This window comes from Nematostella vectensis, chromosome 15 (genome assembly GCF_932526225.1).
Source record: "Nematostella vectensis chromosome 15, jaNemVect1.1, whole genome shotgun sequence".
Lineage (NCBI taxonomy): Eukaryota > Metazoa > Cnidaria > Anthozoa > Actiniaria > Edwardsiidae > Nematostella > Nematostella vectensis.
This window is the reverse complement of record NC_064048.1, coordinates 8,391,395-8,411,176: the sequence shown is the minus strand read 5'-3', so window position 1 is coordinate 8,411,176 and position 19,782 is coordinate 8,391,395. Positions and strand designations below refer to the sequence as shown.

Genomic DNA, 19,782 nt, shown 5'->3' with positions numbered 1-19,782 from the left:
AAAGCCGTATGCAAAGGTGCTACGTTGCGTGACATACCATCACATTTGACCGTAACGCAGGCCAAAGACAGGCGTGACAAAAAATCTTGACAAGAGAAGACGTGACATAAATCCCAAACAGGCAAGAAGAGAGATTGACATGACATTGATTACAAAATAAGGTATGCTTTAAACGAGTTTTTTTTAGTGTCTCGTGTAGATTTTGACAATAAAATAGAAACTTAAAAAGCTCTTGTCAGCCACACCATTGTTATTGTTTTCATCAAGAGAGCATAAGATAAGAGAAAGACACTTTGGTATTACCCGCGCGCCATGTCGATTCCGAATCTGGCTATTTTTAGTAACCACCACCCCACCACTGCGCGTGAGGATTTGCTCCTTTTATTTTGTCCTACTTCCCCGTGGGTTGCGTGTTGTTATTTCGCCAACCCGATAGGAATGAAAAGAGATCATGTAAAATAACTCGGAAGAAGAAAACAAGTCTTTTTTAGGTAAGCAAGATTGGCAAATATGATCACAGAAAGCTAAATCCCTGAATAGCTTGCTGGCTTTGATCATCACAAAAATGCATTCCCTCGCTACAAGGATAGTTTTATGAAATGTATTTTTCCTGGATTCCTTCTCATTTCACCGGAATATTCACAAAAATCAATATCATATCTAATGTCTAACTTACAGATTTCGTTTGACCATTAGGAAGATAATGAATGTTGAGAAACCACGAAAAGCAGCAAGTTAGAGCGAAAACGGTGTTTGAAGTACGAGGTTTTCCGCTCTTGATTTTGAATGAAGTCTCGTTTTCGAAATCTTGCAATCCTCGAAGTACTACATCCCCTTAATAAACCGCAACTGCCCGTATCCTTGATGCTAGAATGAAATTTTCGATGGTATTTGTGCAAATAGGGTGGTTTTTTATCGGTCTCGAGTCACAAAACAGCGGCAAATAACAAGATGTAAATGCCAAAGCGCAGGGGGTAGGGTGAGTAAAAATGCTCACGCGCAGTGGTGGGGTGGTGGTTACTAAAAATAGCCGGATTCGGAATCGACATGGCGCGCGGGTAATACCAAAGTGTCCCTCTCTTATCTTATGATCTCTTGTTTTCATTTAATATTGGAAGGCACATAACATGCTGAACTCCCGAAAAATTCCCTCTATAGCACCGATACGATAGTAATTATTTTTTTTCACTTGGTATTTTGCAGTTGGATGACAAAATGGCCACTTGAACAAACGAACAGAGAACCAAACAACCTTAAGAACAAAAATAACTAAGAGACAAAACAATATGCTCGGACGAAAACGAATGCAAACGAACAAGTGATGCAAAATCTCTTCAAACAATATAAATCCTCAAGTATATATCCTCATACTTGCACGAGGAATGGGGAATTAACGTCTTTGCTGCAGAAAACATTTTGATTTTTATGTGGTTTTTATCCATCCAAACACTCACAACGTACCCCCATATCAACCTTTTTTATTTCTCTATTCCAGCAACAGGAGCCCATTCCAGGCGTCTCCTCTTTTTTTGCAGCAGAAAAACTCCCATGACAATCCTTTGATATCCGTGTTAGGTGCCCTGCACGCTATCGTGTTCACCTTGACAGTTATAGGAATAACTAATAAGGACGCGCCTATTTATGAACTTCACTACGCCAACTATACTGGTGAACCAGAAATCCCTTTCAAAGAGAAAACAAATCGCTAGAACACGGGTATGCTAGCCGTACAAAGTGGCAAATAAATTTAGTGCGCATCAAAACACGACAGAATCTTACTATTAACTTTATGAACTTAATAAAATTCATCGTCAATCAAAACCATTGGCGTGCGTCATAATATCAGACTTGTCTTGGTGGTCACACTAGCGCGCGTCACACTATAATACATGTTTACCACATTAGCGCTCGTGATGTTTAACATGAGCTGTATGTGATTTGCTTTTTTTTTGTTTGTTTTTTTTTAGCTGCTGTCCCGAGCCCTACCCAACATTATCCTTCTACATCCACCTTCGCCGCGACCCTGGCTTCTATCTGTTCAACATCATCATCCCGTGCCTGGTCCTGACCGGGCTGAGTGTCATGACATTCATGCTTCCCCCTGAATTCGGCGAGCGGATCACTCTGGTCATCGAGTCCTTCTTCGCAATGTCCGTCATCATCTTGAATATTTCCGATCAGATTCCGGTCACTTCCGACGCCACTCCGATCCTAATGTCGATGCTTCTTATTGGTATGTTTCAAATCGGAGGATGCCTGATCGCGAATACCGTCTCATTGAACTTATACAAGGACTGCGAAATGCCTCAGTGGGTCCGAGTATTCATTCTACACTATCTTGCGCGCTGTCTTTGCATCAAGATCGAAGAATCTGGCTCCGAGGTCGAGATACCCAAAGCTATCAACTTCAAGCTTGATGACATCGAGAAACGGCAGAGCAAGTTACTCGGCGCACGCATGTACCGTGTGAATAACTGCTACAGCGAGCTGTCAAGCACTCCTAACGTCAACGTCCTTGACCAAAAAAAGCCGTATGACACATTTGACTCGCCTCAGTTTTCCAAGATCGCGGATGGCTTCAGAGAGCTTGGTCGCCACAGTCTACGCAACACGTGTTCCGCCCGGGATCGTGAGTTCTGGAGTTTCTATTGCATCGTAATGGATCGTGTCTTCTTCATTATATTCCTTCTCATGTTTATATTTTCCTTCTGGAAAATCTTCGGTGAGGTCCCGTCCCATTACAGGTTCCCGTTCTAGCGGTAATTAAGTTATTGGGAACAACAGACAAAAGTTTCGCCTCGTGACCACGCATGCGCGCATAGATGATGTGTGCTTGACTGATGTGAGGCCTCACGTGGTAAGACTTGCTGTAAAGTGTACAAGTAATGACAAGAGTTTTGCTTCGTAAGATTGCATGCGCGGGGGGCAAAGTGCGCTAAATGGTTTGTGGGTTTGCAAGTCAAGAATGGCTACCATTTGTGTATACTGGGACAAGGGATTTTCAAAGAAAACATTTACCGTTATCAGCTATATTTGATTAGCTATAACAGAGTTGATATCATATTATTCACTTAAGAATCTTGTATATTATTATATAGAAAAGTTGAAGCGAAACGCGGGAGGCGTTAAATAGAGGGAAACGTTTATTAGAGAGGGGCGTTCAATACAAACTTGAAAGCTTAGGGGGAGGGCGTTAATTATATATGGGAGGGGTTCTTTAGATAGGGGAGACTGTTGAATGAATGTTGAGCAAAATCTTACAGAGTATATAGTAATATCATCATCGCTTTTCGTATCGAATTCACTGAAGAGAGTAGCGTGTATTTACCTATATTTATTTCAATAAGATAGCAAACCTCCTGAGTAAATACAATATTATAAAGCGATTACAGAGAAAGCTTACAGATAGAGTGCAAATCGCGAAATAAATTGGAAAATGCAAATCTGTGGGTGTTTAAATGATGGAGCCGTGGTTATGGTAGGAGGAATGCCCTTTAGTGTCTAGCCAGATATAATTTATTTTTATATTAGGTATTTTAAGAGTCTCTAATGTGACGTCCGATTTCTTATATATATTGATTGGCACTTTGTTCTTCTGAAACACACACCTAGCCAGGTGTATTTTGTCAAAGCACAGAGCATCAAATTTTAAGAAATGGAAGTGGTGTAAAAACCGATAACGGTACCACAAATACTGCTTTAAAGAGAAAATAAAAGGACTCCCGTTTTCATGTTTTAGCCTTAGGTTCGGAATCACTAATGTAACCTAGCATAACCCTATTCATGTGGTGGAATTTTTTCAGTTCATTCAATAAAGCCGCACTAATTAAATGAATCGTGAAGAATAGAAATAAAGTCTTCGTAAATTCAGACGTCCGTAAAGCACAATAAAGCTTGAAAACAAATGTGAGAATAATATAATAATATTATAATTTTATATATTATATAGAAAAGTCGACTTAGAGCCTAAATCTTCTCGCCACATCAAATACCTAAACCTCTGTGTTTGTCTTAGCTCTGTCCGTTGTGGACAGTGGCGTAGCCAGGGTTGTTAACAGAAGGGGCCCAAAAGGCCTTTTAAAGGCATTTTCTCCTGAAAAATCCTGCTGTATTTTTGGCTGATAGAAGGGGCCCCCCTGGCTACGCCACTGAAAAATATCTACTCAGTGAATCGGTGTTGTCTCTGTAGATGCAACTTTCGTATAAGGTTAGATTTGTTAATCAGCTGACTTTGGCCAGTACGAGACAACTGAGATGTAAGGATAAAGTCAAGTTATAATTTGATCTCGGTGGATATCCAAGAATGAGCTAGCTAGGCAAGGAAAAAGTGAAAATATTGGCGGTGTCAGTGGCGGTGGCGGTCGGGGGGGGGGGGGGGGGGGGGGGTGGCGGTTGCTTAGGGATTGTGCTAAGAAAAAAAAATAAGATTAATAAACATAATAAAAATAATAGTGCAAGATAAAACTGTACTGGGGCTTGTTATATCTCCCTCCTTGTTCCTCTTTTACGCTGTAGCTATACCGGGCTCTCTAGCTATACCGGCCAAGATGTGGATAGGGATATACTGGGTCATATTGACTCGATTATATATTGTCTCAATAAAGAAATTATAACAATTTTCACTCGATCATACTGTGATAGAATTGCCATTGGTTTTTGAGCATGTTTTAATCTTTGTAGATATCCACAGTAAAGTTAATGGTTAGCAATGACTTGGCCAAGTGTGATTGCCAAAGTCTTTAATTCGAAGTTCGGCTCAGAGAAAGTGTCTCATATCACGATAAATGACAGCTATAGATAGGTTGTTGGCTCAGCGCCTCAGCTGTGAAATATGGATAAAAAATCCTCAAATTCATGTCGTTTGAGATATTGATGCAGAAATTTCATCTCAAGGTGGTTAAATATTGAAAACACAGCCCTTGCTTTGTCGGCTCAGCCATCAGCTGTGGAAAGCTCTAGTCGTGTTCTATATAAGCACCGTGAAATCATTTGTTTGAAGCATTGGGACAAATTTCATCTCACGATGTTGAAGCTCGCTCTGATCACGCTTTGCGCAGTGTTTAGCCTTACTGGTGAGTATACAATCTGTGTAGACAGGGGTCATTTTATTTTTCTAGATGATTTTTAAATGAATTCCTGAATGTGAAGATATAGATTAGTATTTTTATGCACGGATAATTTTAACAGACAAAATTTCGTACACAGACTACTCACCAAATATTGAAGATTTTGCCCCCATATTGGGCTCACTGTATCGTAGGCTATTCTATCAATAAAGGTTTTTACCTTTTTATAATGTAAAATCCCGCTCGTAATATCTAACATGATTGGCTTGAATTTCCTCATTTTTCTAATGTATTCCTGTTCTATTGTTTTTCTTTTAATGGTTTTTTTTCTGCGGTGCATCAATCCAATATCGTGAAATCTTTTGATAGCTTCTAAATGACCCAAGAGTACAAATAATTCCCCCAAAGGACCCACGTTGCACCTATATCTAGACAATCGGGGCCAAGCCGTACATTTGGCGGTTCCATCGTGCATAGGGTAAGGATGTACTATTAACCAGATCGCACTGGTTGCCCCAAAGAGAAACCCCCAAAGAGGACCACCCCATACTGGGTAGGGATTATCAACCATAGATCAGTTATGCACTTTGATCCTTCAGAGGGCCGTGTTGTGGGTGATGCAAGCGCAAGAGGGCAAGGGGATATGATTAGTTTTTCAGAATACGCTTTACCTTGATTTTTCTTAAGGATGTGGCAATCGGTGTAATAGCCTATTGCGGGCGGGCGGTAGCCAGGATTTTTAACCATATGAAGAAACCGTTTTAGGGTTCTGATACCGAGTAATTTTAGTTTCTTTTCAGAAGCTTTCTCTATTGACTAAAGATGGTCACAGTCACTGTTTTTCTCTTCTGAATACAATTCACAAAGTTTGCGAAACACCTGCGGTACGGCAGCCCTAAAAATGACAAGAATCGTGCAGGTTTTCTAAATAAGGAATATATTAGTTTCCTTATACGGAAGTTACCGCGTCTGGGAAAAACGACAATTTTTGGCTAAATTTTTTTGATATGAGGAGGGGTCCCAATAGGCCCTTTCAAGGCATTTTCTCCTGTATTTTAGATAATGTCTCATAGATTAACTGTATTTTTGGCTGCTAAAAGGTTACCTCTGCTGGTACCACCGCATAGATGGTAAAGATAATCATATTATTAACCAGATCAATTGAACTTTTATCCATCAGAGGGATGTGGTAATCGCTACAATAGCCGTATTGTGGGCGGTACCACCGCGCAGCGGGGAGCATGGCCGTGGCAGGCGATGTTACGGTATTACAACGGTAACCATTTCTGTGGCGGGACCCTCGTCCACCCTCGCTGGGTCGTCACGGCTTCCCACTGCGTGCACAAGCTTACAACTGGGGATTTATACGTCAGGTAAGTATATCACGCTTAGTGGGCGATCTCAATTTAAAGGCCGATACAACGCGGCTGATTTCATGTTCCTTTATTTTGTGTCGTCCCAACATGTAAACACCTTTCGAAGAGGCTAAGCAAAAGCTTTCTTGTGTCGGGCCCCCAACAGGTTTTATGTTTCGTTTGAAGCCGATGCAAAGCCCCGAAAAGCCGCCTGTGAATTTGATAACTCAGTGTTTTCAAGCCCCGCAGTAATCTGTGAAACCTTCGTCTTCTCGGATAAGGACGTATTGATGGGGTCTCGTGTCTCTAGTTCCTGCACTGGCTCACACCCATGATTGTAAATGGCTTGGAGCAGTCTGTAAATACAAACAGCGAATAATACCGTCACATGTCTTGACATGTAAAACGCATTAAAAAAGATGTCTCACGAACGTTAATTAGCCCTATAAAAATGGATAAAATTGTTTACTGATTCACATTTTTAATGGAAATAAATTCATTTTCTTTAGAATGGGCGCTCACTGGAAGGACCGCAAAACCGGAAGCGAACAAGACTTCCGGATACAACGCATATTCATGCACCCGAACTACCACAGTCCCGTGGAATACGCCAACGATATCGCCCTCCTACTTCTTGACAGACCCGCCCGACTGGACCGCTACACAAACCTGGCGTGTCTCGCTCCCCGATCCAGTCCCCTCCCCGATGGGACACGATGCTGGATCAGTGGGTGGGGCAGATTGAGCAGCGGGGGTGCTAGCCCTAATGTGCTTATGCAGGTTGGTATGAGGCCTTTTATCGTCCCCTTTGAAGAAAATACAGGATTTATCCTCTCCAAATTTTGACATATCAAGAAAATTTAGTCAGAAATTGTTGTTTTTCTTTTGTTTATTTGTAAAAACTGCCTGGTTCTTGTAATTTTTTAGGTTGCCGCACCGCAGGTGCTTCGTAAATTTTATGACTTGTAATCAGAAGAGAAAAACAGTGACTGTGACCATCTTTAGTCAATGGAGAAAGTCTCTGAAAAGAGACTAAGATTCCTCGCTACCAGACCCCTAAAACGACAAGGTTTTCTTCATATGAAAAAAAAAAACATATCAGTCAATCTTAGAAAAACTGTTGTTTTTCTAGCTCGTTATTTGGCATTACATACCATATTTGGGAGTCCGCTTTAATCATTTTTTCGCCTTTTTATTGCTATAGTACGTTGTAAGTCGAGAATTTCCACGTAAACTTGCAGGAATTCGCGTTTACTACGATTTGCTGGCAGCCATTTTGTAAATGGTGCCTAGTCCCTAACGTTGTGGAATATCACAGGTCATCCGCGCGCTCGCCTCAGGCTCTTTTAGATCATTAAAAAAAAAAAAAAAAAAAAGACAGCTATTGATTGATATGAAAACCTTATACTCGACTCATGTTTTGTCTTCTAACGCTCAGGCCCAGGTCCCGTTGGTCTCCGGACAAACGTGCTCTCAGGCGTACCCAGGAAGGACGCATTACTCTATGCTCTGCGCGGGACTTAGACATGGTGGAGTAGACGCTTGCCAAGGTGAGTGACAGATGGAGGGATGTATGGGTGGTCCCACGGACAGAAAGTAAGATCCAGCCTAATCCCTGGTCTTTAACGGGTTTCCTTTGCCTGCATAAACAGTTAGGCAGCGTAGGAGCTGAGGCGAGATAGATAGACAGTTTTTTGTTGGGTTTTTCATCTAGATTAAAACACATACGATACCATAAATCAGAACAACTTCCATTTTCAAAACACTTCTTATGATAGATGTCGAGTGAGCTCTATCAAGGACAAGGTCCCTAATAAAAACAAACGCTGTTTGTTGTTATATAACAGAAAAAAACATCGATTCAATGTACAAAGGAAAATCTTATAGCGCCTAAGTTAGCTAATAGATTTACAACCATTTTCCCTTTTTGCATTCTTGAATAATTAAAATTAGTTTGTATAAAAGTCATGAGACGATCCGTAAGAACCATTAATTGCCCAACTGTGTCTATTACCTCAATCTCAAGTTGTTCTTAATGTCTCGAATTTTATTATATCGGTTTAAGAGACCCCGGTCCGGCTCCTTCACAGTCTAGCATTTCTTCATACAGTATTCAATGGCTGTCATGTAATAACTATCGAGACAAGCGGTGTACTTTGAGTAGCCCCAGTTTATAAATCGTGCACATTTATAGTGGCTTGCCTCGGCCGCCCGACTCTTGCATCGTCTGAAGCAGTTGTAACATGTGGAAGGCTTTGCGGTCTGGGCTAGGTAATCATCAATTCTATCGGACATCGCCAGGCTCGAGTCGAGCTGTGGTACAGATATGCCGTGTAGAATTGGGCGAGAAGTAGGGTGAGAAGCACGGATGACGTATTCATTATCAAATATCTGAAAAAAGGATCAATATTTAGCTGGTTTCACTTGAGATCAGAATCACCACAAACAAGTATACATACAAATCTGATCTTTATTGAACCTGAAAATAAGCGCTAAATTTAGTTCTGGCCAATTACGTAACATTCTGCGATGATTTTTAACGGCAAACGCGAAAAATATTTCAAAATTTTCAAAAGCAGTGTATATATTGAAAGTTTCTTTGAGGATATGACTGATAATTGAGAGCGAATCGCCTGTTAAATAGCGCGGATTTTAATTGCTACTTTTGTCTCTTGGACTTTCCGTCGGCCCTCCGGAAGTAAACTGGTGACATATGCCGCTTTAAACAAAAGGTCTTTTATCAAAAGAAAAGCGAAAACGTTTTTACCAATAGACAGCATATTCAAGTTTTGTAAATAAACTTGGTTTACCATCGTTTTACAGCAAAATAAGTTAAAAGGTTGCATCACTAAGTTTTTAACAGGACAAAGTAAAAAAAGGCAATAAAAGAGGGAGGAAAGCTTGAACATCTAAAAAAAGAGATTTGATCCAAAGCGTGGTGAAAGCGTAAAAAAAAATATTGTGCAAAGAAGATGCCCAACCGATGACGCATACTCTTGTCCTATCATGTTGTATCACTCCGGCTTATTACTACACATATGGAAAATATCAAAACAGAGGTCACATTACGAGTAGGATTTTAGAGAACCACGCCACTACAAGCACCGGAAACAACAGATAAGAAATTGCATTGCACTAGTTGCTAGGCAATGGGGAGTGGTGGACGATTCAAATGTCTAACGGACAAGCTAATCCAGGGCATGTGGGTCGTTTCATAATAGAACGGATAACTAGAATTGCGGCTGTATTTTAATTGTTAAACAGGAAGTACAAAATCACTCTTTTTTTTGCTTCTCGATAAAAGGAATGGAGCATGGTAGAACTTTGTTGCATGGTAGAACAATAGATCTGAAAAGTCTGAAACACTCAAGGGAAAACACTTTCACTATTGAAGCGCATCTAGTGAACGGAAAACTAGTTCGAGTTAACTGGGGTAACGGGTTATTTGAGCTCGAGTTATAAGGGCTCCCCCAAAAATTAAACAAACAAACCAACATTTGTATTACCCCGAAATACGTTGAAAACCGTTGGGGCCAAACTAGAATTACAACTAATTTTCGTGAATCAAATAGCTCTGCTATAAAGAACCACATTTTTCAGTTCACATCTGCGTGCTGAAGATATACTGAGTTTGATTGTATTTTTTGAAAGAATACCATTGATTTTTTTAACGAAATAGATCCACAAAAACAGGGTTAAAAGGCTATGTAATTAAACGTTTATGTAACCCCACATAAATAAAAACATTTCAAAACAAAACTTGCTCCACTCACCTTTGCGAAAAGATCACACACTACTTCTGGTCTGTTGAGGGGTAAATAGCAAATCCTCAAAGCGTCGCTTGCTCTTTCTAAGGCTGAATGACTGTTTACAGACGCGAGTAATTTAATTTGTTTAAACCCAGTGAGAGACGGTTGAAATGAAGCCCGCGTGTAACAATCCACTTATTGATGGAGCTAATCAGTTGCCGGATTACTTAACCCTTTGCTTGCACCGTTTGTCAAATGAAAGTAGATGTCACGTGTAAGTGTAACGGTTGGACAAATAGATTGGTTCGATTTGTCCAATCACAACCACTAAAATGAGTAGGGGTGTCAATTAAATCAATCAAATTTTGAAAGCATGACGTCTGCTATTGTTACAGAATGCAGATGAGAGGTGGTCTGGGTTTAATAAAACGTGCTGGGCAAGTGTTGTTGGATGTTATTTTTATTCAAGATGAATAATATTTTTTTCATCGAGGAGGTAGACTTCTGTTCCGGAAGCTGTTGGGTGTGGTGGTAGGCGGGTTAGTGGAGGATGTGAAATTTGTCTGCCGAAAAGATAAGGGTTAAGAAAACGAACCTGGCCAAGATTCTAGAGAAAACAATGTAACGGGGCGTGTTTTTCTTTTTCTATGAATTATAAAAAAAACAAAAAAACATTCATAAAAGCCGAGTGTCGTGATCTAAGGAGTAGACTTCTTCGCATGCAGCCCCCAGCAGCGGTCGGCGTTCCAGACTGTGGCAAAGTGAAGAGTCACACAACGGTTGTGTGACTCTTTCACTTTGCCACAGTCTGTTTACTTTGTGTAGACGTAGGGGGTAGGGGTGGGGGAAGCGCGTGGCTGAAGTTTTTGTTGTACGGTATGTTCAGGCCCGTAACAAGGGTTTTGAGGGGGAGAGGGGATTTAGCGGACTTTTTTGTCTAAGCTAGCTCGTCCTTAACTTGCAATGGTTCTCGATTTCCTTTCATTAGGGTGGACCTTACAGTCGTTTTTTTTTTTTTTTGGTTAGAACCGAAAAATATCGCATTCTCCTCTGTCCCTTTTCCTAACACCCATAAAAGAAGATAACAAACCAAAAGCCTTTCTCATTCGTCTATTGCCATGTTTCTTATAAATTGCGCAGAAAGTAAGGAGCGACTGTATTGGGTTGCGTCTACGCAGTCGGTAGGCTAGTTCATACAGACAGGAGCGACAGAAGCAACCATATGGAAACCAGGCTTTAATCAACGATCTTGACCTCAAAGGACGTTTGCCAAGCGTGGGTAACGACCCACGCTAATTAGATGGATCTCTTATCATCGCGTCATGGTTAGCGCGTTTTAGACAATAAAGACTTTAAAAGATGCATCGCGGGTCCTTAGCTAATCTAAAATAGTGTACGAAGTGGAGTTTACAGATGAAGCTATAGAAAATACTGCAAGAGTGCGGAGTTTCTGAGTCACATTCCCATTTTTCCGCATTTTGTATCAGCTTGGCCCGCCAATCTATCTGTGGTGGGAACAGGAGTGAGAAGTCTACAGTCCAACGAATTGATTTAGATTTTTGTCATTGTAATTTAAGAATAATTTTTTTTTGAGGTTGAAGCTTTATAAGCTTAACATCATACCGATAAGCAAAGACAAACACGTGAATCGACAACGGCCGCAACAACATCAGCACCAACAAGAAAGCATATTTTAAACAGCGATACATATAGAAACCCCCTTTCCCTTAGTGTGATATTTATGTATTTTAGGGTATTCAGGGGGGAGGGGTCACATCGTGTGTTTTTTACCCCCCCCCCTTTCATCTTACTGCGATCTTTATGTATTGCAAGTTATTCAGGGGGGTCCCATCGTGTGCTAATTTACCTCCCCACTCCCCTTACTGCGATCTTTACGTATTGCAAGAAATTCAGGGGGTCCCATCGTCTGCTAATATACGACCCTCCTCTTCCCCTTACTGCGATCTTTGTGTATTTCAAGTGATTCCGGGGTCTTCATATCAATCTTGTTTTAAAAACTGTCGTTTTTCTAGCTCGCTCGGTCATTTCCTTTTTAGTTATTACATACCATATTTGGGAGTCCGCTTTAATCATTTTTTCGCTTTTTTATCTCTCTAGAACTTTAGCCGAGAATTTTCACGTAAACTTGCAGTAATTCGTGTCTGCTGCGATTTTGCTGGCAGCCATCTTGGAAATGGAGCCTAGTCCCTAACGTTTTAGAATATTTTAATTAATTTAAGGGCTCCCGCGCGCTCGCCCAGGCTCTTTTAGACAATTTAGAAAAATGACCGCCATTGATTGATATGCGTGTGCTTAACCTCCCCTTCTCCCTCCCACTTCCTCTTTCTTTGATTTTTATGTATTTCAGGTGATTCCGGGGGTCCTATCGTGTGCCAGAGGGAAGGGCGGTGGCACCTGGAGGGCGCCACTAGCTGGGGTGACGGATGCGCGTGGGCCAACAAGTACGGAGTTTACGCCAAGATCACCTATTTAAGGGACTGGCTCGATAATATCATGAACAGCTATTAAACGACGGTGTTCTAGTCAAGAAAGCAATCGAAAAAAAAAAATGTTCTTTCAAAACTGATCCTTCAAAACACAATAAAACAAAGCATTACATAATACAGTGTGTTTGTGTGTGCACCGTAAAGGTACAGGCCCGTACCCAGGATTTTTCTTGTAGGGGAGGGGGGGGGGGGGAATCCGAAAAAATAGACCTAATTTTTCCGGGAAAGTTTCTGATAAAAAGCTGAACAACCACTTAAAACACACACAAAAAAAGGATTTTTTATGCCTTTGCAGTATCTCCATAGGATGTATATTGTCGGATTTGGCTGCGTACCAGAGTGATCTAGATCTACTCATGCTTTATAATTTTGTCTACAAATAGCAAGGGGGTAGCCTGAGCTAAAGGCTCTTGATATAATTGTTAATCCACTTTTTTCATCGGCTAATAGGCGACTTACGCCTGATCACGTGACTTTTGGCAAATGCAAGCCGCAAAATAAACACATAAAATGACTGCGCCCGTCACGCCACAAAGAACCACGAAAAACAAAATCTTTAACTTTAAATAAGCCTTTTCTGACAAAGAAACCTTCTGGGTTATATACAAGGGCTAAATAATAATCTTTTTGTTGCTGTTATTTTGCCGCTAAAGGCCTGAACGCGGGCTAGTTTACCACCTAAATAGTCCCGTGATACCTTAGCGAAAGTCCCCTATTCCCAGCAGTCAACCTATCGGCAATTCCATCTTCCCATGAATCTTTTCAGGCGATCGATAAAGATGGCTCTAGGGCCATAAAAACCCGTAGCCTCCCGCCAGATGGTATTTCGATTTTCAATATTTTGCTCTCGTCGACTCGTGTCAAAAATTCCCAACTGCAGTTACGCACTTTAAAGCCGCATTGTCACCAGATTACTTCCCTTCGATTACGTGGCAATCTCCAATTTTTTTTAATGGGAAATGAGAAATTTGTTTTTCAAAATTGTAATAAAAGCAGTGTGTCTTGGAAGTTTCTTTAAGGATGTCACTGATAATTTAGAGTGAATGATGAGTGAATGGTGTTGAATAGCGCGGTTTGTAATATATTCTTTTTTATTCTTGTCGGTTGAGGTTTCCGTCGGCCCTCCGTCGGAAGCAAACTGGGGACAATGTCGCTTAAAGACCCTAACTAAAGGAAGAATATTTTTTTTTTCACGTCTATAACCTGTTTTGAGACATGCTAAGAGTAATGCCTCGTTGCTAACTGTGTACGCAAAAACACAAGAGAATGCATGTATAGGCATCGTATTTCAATCTGAATTACAAAGTGAACGTTGTTATTTTGTTAGACAACACTTTTTTGGGTGAGTACCCAGCCCCCACCCCACCCTCCCCTCCCTCACCATATTGTGCGTTCCTCCCGCTGTTACTCATTTCCGCCGTCTTAACTTCTGCCATCTCATTTTATATTGAACGCTCGCTGGCGAACTTGTTATGTACTTTATCATTAGGTTGCTCAGTGCAATAAGCTAACATCAAACCCTGAAAAGACATCTATTTGCTTTTGGTTGACACAAGATGTCGTAAAATATCAAATTAAAAGCTCCATACGTCATCGGCTTTAAGCAAGGAGACTCTTGATGTACACTCTAGCAATCAACTTAAAAAGAGACGCCAAGTCAAAGCACACATCAAACTTATCATGTCCATAATAAATCCTTATGGACTACACAATCAATGCGCTCGATCACGAAGCCCCGCCTTATCAGTAATCGAGTCCATATTCAGTGATCATGGACCGCCAATCATTAAGTCTACACTCAGTCATTATTGCCCGGCCAATCACTGCAATTTACTCATTGCACACAACTTAAGATTTAAAGGCAAAGAGAGACTGCCTTTCCTGATGAGGAGGAGGTCGACGATAGAGCTCCTGCAAATATAAAAGGTAAGGCTACCACTTAAAATCACAATTAGTTATTCCTGTGTTTGGAGGAAACGAGGAATTTGCCTAAAAGCCTCGGGGGTAAAATCTGAAAATTTTGTGTGCCATCTATCTGTCGGAGTGGCTTTAATTACGATGCTTAGATTTAATCTACAAACGACTGGACGGTTTTTAGACTTCTGCATTGAAGTGATAGAAAGATCTCGACTCATTAAGAGTTTTTAGGAAGTTTGCCTAAGACTGTTATCGAGAAACACGCAACAATTATCAAAAAATCTTTTGATTTGAATCTAGTCTGGCTCAAAGTGGAAATTACGAACGGAAAAATGAGCGAAAACACAAGCACTTTTACGTTCATTATTCTAAGCTAGAATCTACTCATGATGTCTTGGCGTATCTTTCGGCTGGGGAAATCGAAACAATGGAATACGTCGCAATTTGTTTTTAGCTCAAAAAAAGTAAAATCACCAAGAAATTTATTTATACATGAATTTTAATTCAACAATTTCTCGTTTGTCTGTTGGTTCAATTGAAATATTAAAATGGTATTTTAAATAATTTCATTCGAATTAACACATAAGGAGTGTTACCTTAATTTTGAGCACAAAAAGCACGACAAAAACGGATACAAAACACAGAAAAAACTCAACTTGGAAGGTCTAGCAGGATGTAGGTAAGTCCGCGTTTTTGGAATGATTTTATGAACCAAAATGCTTTTTTTTTATATAGTTCTCTCTAGGCTGATTTAGAAGTCGTATGCGACCTGACTAAAACATGTCTTAACCCTGATGAATTACACACAACCACTTTCGTAGTCGACCGTCGTAGTGGAATCCGTAGGTTGATTTGCACTCGAGTTGCAAAGGTGTTGCGGGCAGGTTGCATACAACTAAATTGAGCTGTCTATATCAGCCTGAGAGGTCTGGCAGACAGATAATTATATATTGCTTGCCAACATAGTTTCGACAGATTTTCTTCCAACAGTTCAGTATACACTCTTTTTTTAATAAGAAAATTTGATTTAATTTGCATTTAAGAACTAAAAAAGAAAAACAATCTGTAACCTGAGCCTCGACATGTTCTTAGCATGTCTTTAACCCTATTCAGACTAGGCTTTTTTGAGCTGTCTGTGACTTGGGGGGGGGGGGGGGGGGCTAAAAAACCGCTAAGGCTATGACCATCAAACTTATAGACAATGAGCACCAGCATGCAAAGAATCGTCATGCCCTATTTTGGGTGTGGTAGAATCAATTATGACGTTACAATGACGTCATAAATACGATGTCTAGCTATTCTTTCAAATATTGCCTAAATTATCAGATATCGGGTTGAAATCATTTTGCATCATTCAGATATGTCAAAATCAACCTTTTAACGGCTTAACAATGCAAAAAGCCATAAAAACGTTTATTATCTTTTTTTTGTAAAAATTTCCGGGTCCGACCATCTTGGATACGCCATCGTGGATTTGCAAAAGAAAAAAAATCTTGAATTATTTCAGAAAAAAAGTATTTGCATGCATTTATTGCTGCTCATAGTAATAATAAATGCATATTATTAGCTTTTTTAAGTAAATCTAGTGACATTTTTAGCAACAGCTTTGAGAAAGCAAAATTTACCCACCCCTCCCCCCCAAATATCCGAGGTAAATAATTCTAGCGCTGTTGTGAAACTTGTCACCTAAACAAAATTATAAAGTCAAAGAGGCATTTAAATCTTAAGGGAAGCCGCTACGCAGGCTAAGGAAACAAGACCAAAATTTAAAAAAAATTCACTGTTTTTGGAAAATCTATGTATGAAAAAACGGTTGCCAAGGTAACATAGAGCGTTTTTTCGACAGGTCAATGGTATCAAAACGTCCGCAGATAGATTTTAGGAAAAGTCACCAAGTTTTAGCCCCGTAGCTGCTGCTGCAGAAGTTATAGCAATTTTCTTCCCCCCCCCCCCCCCCCCCCCCCTCTAAATAGGGTTAAAATTTGGTGAAATCTCAAGCTGGACGTTCTTATAAAAAAGGTTCTCAAAAAAAGAGTGTACGATCAGGCGTACACAGGTGCGCATCACCTTCACACCCCCCCCCCCCCCCCCCCCTCGTTCAATCCTGGAAACGCGTCTGATGATTCTCCTTACTATAGTAATATATCTCCTTATACATGTGATACGACCAATGCTCACAATATTCAACGAGGAATCCTCGCTGCTGTCATTTAAAGATTTAATGATTTAATAAACAACAGAGCATTATATCTCATCCAGAAAATTAAATCGAAAACAAGTTTTGAGAGGATGACAAGATGGCGAATGTCTGACACGATTCTCTTTTGCCCATTTTAACATTATTGAAAAGCTAGTATTGTAGAGCAACATCCTAAATTGAATTCCTTCTACTTTAATAAGCAAAAAATTATTAGTTATATTTTATGCAGAAGAGACGTTTAAATAAGTCTAATTGCTTGAGGGCGTATGTCGATAATTATTTCTACTAACTCCTAAAACAGTTTGATTGACTTTAGGTTGTAAAAAGATGACGTATAAATAAAGGGAAAGACTTTTTGGACTGTTATCGTGACAACCAGCACTAGGTGGTTTAATTAAACTAGTTTAAATCTCAATCTCCCAAGAGTGGACAGAACCAAGCACAAAACTGAATAGACTGTGCTGTACATAAGAATTAAACACAATGAGAAACTTGGCAAGTTATCAGGCAAAGAAAAACCTTGTTTAACTAAACATGGTTTTGGTTTGAATGCAGCATAGCTCTGAACCATCTGACCATGAGGAAACTAACAAATTGTAAACTTTTATATACATTAAAAAAATAAAAACCTCATGTGATCAACCTGAAAGTTATCCTTTGTACAACACACATATTTAAGGGTGCACCCCGCCCCCTCCCCGTTAATGGACTTGGTGTGCCAACCCCCCCCCCCCCCCCCCCCTTAATGGACTTCGTTGAAGTCAACAAAGATTTAATGTCGGTTTCAGTTGTTCACTTTTTTAGCTCCTATAATGATCGTATCAGACTCTAAACTGTCCAATCTAAAAGGACTTACACTTCACTTTAAGAAGAAGCTTCTATTAGGCACTCGGAAGGGAACGAATAAATGAGATAACGTTCATAGATAGCACTTAGAACTAGGAGGTGCTTAATTGCTATTCTAAAAGCAATGAGCTGATGGGAACTTATTCTAATTGTTTTTTTCCGGGATCTGATACAATGCTAAAACGAGAGGGAAATAAAAAAAGAATCAGGCGTAAACAGCAAGTATCGCATAGAAAAGTAATTAAAAAGATTTACCCTAAAGGCATTGTACTTAAAGACGTAAATAAGGCACTAATTGGTGATATTGAGGTATAGTGTATGACTTATGATTAAGTAAAAAAGGATTTAGAACCTGTGTTATAGGGATTTTTCATAAGAGAAAAATGATTAAGAGGGAAACGGAACAATTCGTTTTCTGTCTTTTGTTTTATTTGTTTCCAACTCTAGACGCTTTGTTGTTAGGCTGCCATTTTTTCCATTATTTATTAGAAGGGTAGATCAAAAAGCAGCTTGCGAACAGGCTCTCTTTGTGCTGAATCAGACTTTTAGCCTTTCGAGTGTTCAGGAGCCCTGTGGCGAGCGGTTTTAGTCGGAGCGACATATATAAGGAGTCCAGCGTCGGAGACAGCCAGCAGGACTATGTCTAAAAACTAACCGGCGACAACTGGAAATTTGGACTAAAACCATAGCCCTGTCCAGATATAGGCTAATCCTATATAACGAGTCCAGCGTCTGAGACAGCCAGCAGGACTATGGCTTAAAAGGCTTCGCGCGCCCGGACGTGCTTCGCACGTCGTAAAGCGTCCACAACAAACTGCCCACACGAACAAACTTTTCGCTGGGCCCACACACTAGCGCCTGTGTGCAGGCTAATTAAAAAGTATAACGGACAACATTTGTTACTCATAATGCCTTGCACACATATCATTAGTGAATTTTTTTATCTAAACAGACAACGAAGACGACTTTTATCCACTACACACACACAGTCGTTACACAAAAACATATAGTCTTTACACAAAAATATGATGTCCCATTTGAAGGCTATGAGAATGGATGATAAAAAAATAAAGAGATAAAAAAAGAGATATTTTTACAGAGAATGAAAATACACCGAAACCATTTTTTGTTCGTCTCATTTGGGGATTAGATCAATCTTTAGGGGTGGTTTTGATTGTTAAGTTTGATTAATTCTGATTTATAGCTGTTGGATATAAATCAGGAGAGTAGGTCACGTTTTCTGAAGGAGATTTGCTAGCGAAATTACCCTCGAAAACATTAGTTGCTTCTAATCCTTTCCTCTGTATCAATCATGAAGATAGATTAGAAGTACCAGTAACAGAATCCTTAGCCTGCGTAGCAAGCGTTTCCGTGTGTTTTGAGCGAAAGGAAAACTATAGAAACAGAGGAAACCGGCGAGAAGTTCGATATGCATTTTGGCCGCTCGAAAAATGTGGCGAGCGCAAAATGGTACGGGCGATCTCGCTGACCGATTTGCGCTCAAAATACACGGGAACGCTTGCTACGCAGGCTACAGAATCCTTTATCTTTCTACTCCCGCTAGACAGGGTAACTAAGAAAAACATATTTTGTATTCTAATCCCCTTATCATTGGTGCAAAGGGGCGTGTCTAGAGAAAAACGCTGGGTGGGGTCCAGAGTAGTAAATTATTGACCACGGATCAATTAAATTCAAATCGGCATCTTTAATAGACCACTAGATAAATAATAAAAAAAAATCTATATAAATGAAGACAAAAAATTAACCATTTTCATTAAAGTAGTAAAGTATGTTTTCGCTCGAGCTAGAAAAAAAAGTTATTTACCGGGAATGTCGGTCCGAATCGTGAAATACCGTGACCTCGGCCTGACCTCCCACCCGGCAAATAACCCCTATGTATTGTAGGATTGGTCGGGTACCTTTTTTTTCCCTTCAGGTATAATAATTGCCTCCGACAGAATGATAAATAGAATTCTGTTATTTTTTCTGCTCTTTGCTTATATTAGTTCCCATTGGTAGATTATGACATTGATTGACATATTGACAGCCCGTTTTCTTAAGTTTCTTCCGCGTTTCACCTTGAAATAAAGGCTGTCACGCACTGATTGGTCAAATTTAATTGACAGATTGACAGGCTGCTAC

The 19,782-nt window shown here is 40.1% G+C and overlaps 2 protein-coding genes and 3 long non-coding RNA genes across 8 annotated transcripts in view; 3 read left to right on the top strand and 2 right to left on the bottom strand.

Annotated features, from left to right (window-relative positions):
- The window catches only part of LOC5506085 (neuronal acetylcholine receptor subunit alpha-10), a 38,171-nt gene extending 33,837 nt beyond the window's left edge, over positions 1-4,334 (top strand). For 3 of the 4 annotated variants that reach the window (XM_048722485.1, XM_048722484.1, XM_032374461.2), the window contains one exon: positions 1,968-4,334. In XM_048722485.1, the coding sequence (XP_048578442.1) occupies positions 1,968-2,757 (790 nt within the window). In that variant the 3' untranslated portion in view covers positions 2,758-4,334. The remainder of the gene's footprint in view (positions 1-1,967) is intronic. The other variant, XM_032374465.2, reaches the window with a different exon arrangement.
- Positions 4,335-4,915: 581 nt separating this feature from the next.
- LOC5506082 (CUB and peptidase domain-containing protein 1) lies at positions 4,916-12,792 on the top strand. Its single transcript, XM_001626774.3, has 5 exons — positions 4,916-5,072; positions 6,247-6,439; positions 6,931-7,201; positions 7,860-7,971; positions 12,539-12,792. The coding sequence occupies exons 1-5, from the start codon at positions 5,024-5,026 to the stop codon at positions 12,697-12,699; spliced, it is 786 nt and encodes a 261-aa protein (XP_001626824.3). The 5' UTR covers positions 4,916-5,023; the 3' UTR covers positions 12,700-12,792.
- LOC125560627 lies at positions 6,495-14,124 on the bottom strand. Its single transcript, XR_007306700.1, has 2 exons — positions 14,059-14,124; positions 6,495-6,777 (listed from the first exon to the last, which is right to left on the bottom strand). It is a non-coding gene; the product is annotated as an uncharacterized LOC125560627 (long non-coding RNA).
- On the bottom strand, positions 8,157-10,777 carry LOC116613953. The gene is made up of 2 exons (XR_004294291.2): positions 10,195-10,777; positions 8,157-8,812 (listed from the first exon to the last, which is right to left on the bottom strand). It is a non-coding gene; the product is annotated as an uncharacterized LOC116613953 (long non-coding RNA).
- A 339-nt stretch (positions 14,125-14,463) lies between the features above and the next one.
- On the top strand, positions 14,464-17,436 carry LOC125560677. The gene is made up of 2 exons (XR_007306769.1): positions 14,464-14,603; positions 17,111-17,436. It is a non-coding gene; the product is annotated as an uncharacterized LOC125560677 (long non-coding RNA).
- Positions 17,437-19,782: the final 2,346 nt, after the last annotated feature.